At 41.8% G+C, this 3650-nt stretch overlaps 1 protein-coding gene across 1 annotated transcript in view; it reads left to right on the top strand.

Moving 5' to 3' along the window:
* BEST3 (bestrophin 3) overlaps nt 1-3650 on the top strand; it is an 18047-nt gene that overhangs the window by 13149 nt on the left and 1248 nt on the right. The window contains exons 7-8 of the mRNA XM_009646263.1: nt 158-238; nt 1672-1823. Coding sequence (XP_009644558.1) covers nt 158-238; nt 1672-1823 — 233 coding nt within the window. The remainder of the gene's footprint in view (nt 1-157; nt 239-1671; nt 1824-3650) is intronic.

Here is a 3650-nt window from a genome sequence, read left to right as displayed (position 1 = left end):
TTCCTTCGCTAGGCTGGCAAAACCATCGTAAGGGAGCTCAAGCTATGATTGCAAGTGACAGGCGGGGAGAGAGCGAAAAATCTGATCCTATTTTCTCTGCAGCAGCAGTCCCGACATGGCATGCCAACATCTATTCACTGTCTCATTTTCCTTTCAGGTTGCTGAACAACTTATTAACCCATTTGGAGAAGATGATGATGATTTTGAAACTAACTGGTGCATCGATAGAAATTTACAGGTTGCTGTTGTTATTTCTACTTCCAGCTTTACTGTACCATAGGTTATCATTACATTTAATCCCATTTCTTATATTGAGGTACTAATTGAGGGTGACATGTGTCAGCAAAACAGATTCTTTCCCTGAAGGAGGATACTATGGCTGCAATCCCCAGATTTTGTTTTTACAAGCGAATGCATCTTGATTTTGGTATTTGGCATTTATGATGCCTGACTAAACATGCAAAGAGCTGACCTCAAACTATAAGCTCACTTTATGTCTGGAAAAACACGCAATGTAGGTCAATCCTGCAAAATCCAAAAGCCATCTATTCCCACATAGGTAAGAACATGTTTTGCTAATCGGAACATCTACAGATTACAATATTGTACGCGAACCTTCCTTTTAAAAAAGAAAATGGCAGTGCAAATACCAAAAAGATCAAGCAGGGCCCTGAACTAATAAGCAGGGCCCATACCAAGATTCATGTTGTGATGCTGCCGCCCACGGCAGCATCTGTGATCAGCACAGGAGCCAGCAGTTACCCACGATTCCCAAACAGCCCATCTGTCATGCTGTGGAAGGAGCCCAAAGACATGAAGAAGTCCCATGGCACCCACTGCTCCCCTTGCAAGTAGAGCCAAGCATAGGGTTGAGCTGCTGTTGGACCCCGTGTCTTAGGGGTTGACTCCCACATTTTAGAGGCATGGTTTAGTGGTGGGATGGCAGGGTTAGGTTAATGGTTGGGCTTGATGATCTTAAAGGTCTTTTCCAGCCTAAACAATTCTATGATTCTATGATTCTGTGTCTGCTGAGGGCCACTGAGACTGCAAAGCAGAGCCCAGGTGTTAGACAGAGCAAGGGCAGGACAAGCAAACCAGCATATTAAGCAAAGCAAGCAATGCAGGTACACGCAGGAGCGGGAAAGGCCTCCACACTGCCAGAGAGGCTCTCTGGCTTAACACTACTTCAGGCTCCTCATGCTACGGTGCCTCAGAGCCCTTTGTGTAAAATATATTGGAAGGCCCTAGAAGAGGATGGTGACATACTTGGTTCTGAATGTCTTAAAATGTGGACAAAGCCTATCAGAAAGCTTCTTGACCTCTGGAGATTTTAAGGAGCACAACTAATACTCTGCACAGGCTTCCCATAGCAAGTGGAGGATCACATGTCCATTTAACTACACAGTGCGTGAGGAAAGGACTTCAATCTGCTGCAAATACCTTTGCAGCAGAGAAGACTCAAGTTACAATACAATTCATGCTTTCATAAGTATAGGAGGGTATAGAGGGTATATTTTATAACACTGAGTCTCTTCCCAATGCTCAGGCCAGCATACAGAGCTTACTTAAACGGGTTTCTGGAAGAAATGTTGACCCAGGGAGTACAAAGCAGATTATTTCGTATACCATACTATGTTGAAAGTGACATGATTTATACAAAACAAATCTAAGGTCTCGCTTCTGGCCGTGGATGAGATGCACATGAACTTACCGAGGATGGAGAAAGATATTTACTGGAACGATTCCTCTGCCCGGCCGCCCTACACAAAAGCAGCTGCCGATTACTGTATCCCTTCATTTCTTGGATCGACTATTGAAATGGGGTGAGTGGCACTAAGGGTCCTTAATGCCATCAGAAAGATCACCACCCCTAGAGCCCACACTGACTAATGAACAGTCAGTGCAGGGCTGTGGGCTGTGACAATACTGTGAACGGGGATGGTGGAGATGGGAGATGATGTTAGGACGGAGAGGACAGGCTGGTGTTGGTGGGATGATGTCTCCAGTGGCCCATGTGCTCATACGCACATTAAATTGTGTAGTTAATAAATAGAGTATGTTTGCCGGGAGGGTTTGTTGATAGTTTATGAGCATGGGATGGCACCTGAAATTAATTACTGACTTTTCTTAGTATTTTTTTATTTACTACAGCTTCTTCATAGACACCCCCCAGTTAGCAAAGGAGCTGTTCCTTTGCTTGTTTAGTTAGCAGAAGATGGCTAAAATCAGTCCAGATTTTTGTGAAGATAAACAAGAAATTATCTTAAACGTTGTATGACTTTTCATTCACCAATAATCTAGGCACGGCAGTTGGAGCCATCAGATTTTTTGAAGAGATAAAGAGGAGTTATTTGCAGAGATCAGCACAAGAACCATCCATATAAAGGAACATATAGTGGGTATGGGATTGCCCCATGTTGTCAGGACCTATATGAGAAATCAGTGATAGGCCAGTCAGTTCCGAAGCTGTTGCGTTTGAACACTTGTGACATGCTGTGATATAGAACAGGTCAGTAAGTGTAAACACCACCATGCCTGAACAAATAGCAGGGCAAGTAGACATTTTTATCTGAAAATCTTTTTTAAAACTTTATAGTAGCCATTTTTTTAACTTTAAAACTTATCTCAAGAAGTTTTCAATTTTTCCAAAATTTTCCAGCCTTTATCAAAATAAAATGCACTCTAATTTTTTGCTTCATTTGGCCTGGGGATTGGTGTTTTCTCTCTCTTATTCCTCTTATTTTTCCATTTTTGCATGCATTCTAGTACAAAGAACAATGGTTTATATGAATTCCTTTTATCATACACAGACTTTTCAGAATTTATTTCCTTCTGGAAAAACTATAAAGTGGCCAAAAGAAAAGTAAAACAGAAAGTAAAACAATAAAGACGAAAAATACATAGAATATAATTAATGCAATTGTTAGGGGGGAAAGAAAAGTAGCAAAGAAAAGAAGAAACACTCTTAAGTCTGCAAACAATTTTTTTTTTTTTTGTAAGAAGCACTTCACACAAAAAATGAAGGGGAAAGTGAATGAAAAATAGCTCCACGTTAGCCCCTGTGAAGTGCAAATATCTCTGGTATGTTGGCTTTTTTATTAATTATTTTCTCCTCTGAACTGTTTCTCCATTCATCTCAAAAAAAATGGGTAGCCCTTATGCAGACTTCAAAAACAAGGTCTAAAGATTCATCCAAGTCCAAAGCAAGTATATAAAAATTGAGCCCAAATCCAAAGTCTTCTCCAGCCCCCTCAAGCCAACATCTTCACAAATTCTGCGCTCCATGTGCTCCTCACCTCAGATTTGGCCTGAGTCCCTTTGCCATCCTCACCTTTGGGACAGGTAACTGGGCCAATTTGACTTGTGTTCTGGGGTGCACTGAGTTACATGTACTGAATTGCCTGTCAGACGAAGCAATAGTCGTTCTCATGAGCCACGGAGGCTGGGGAGAAGAGTACCAGGTACAGGTGGGACTTTCAGACATACTGTCGTGCTCCAGAAGTAAGTAAGATTTGGCCACCTGAGTAATTCCAACATTTTTTGAAACCATCGCACTCCGCTTCCAGGAGTAGCTTTTTCACTGTTGTTATTTTTGCCCAAAGGATTCTCCTGAAAAGTATCTACAGCACTGAGCAGGGTTTCTTTCTCCT

The sequence above is a fragment of the Egretta garzetta genome, unplaced genomic scaffold (assembly GCF_000687185.1).
Source record: "Egretta garzetta isolate BGI_Z169 unplaced genomic scaffold, ASM68718v1 scaffold68, whole genome shotgun sequence".
NCBI classification, from domain to species: domain Eukaryota; kingdom Metazoa; phylum Chordata; class Aves; order Pelecaniformes; family Ardeidae; genus Egretta; species Egretta garzetta.
This window is presented reverse-complemented; position numbering and strand designations above follow the sequence as displayed.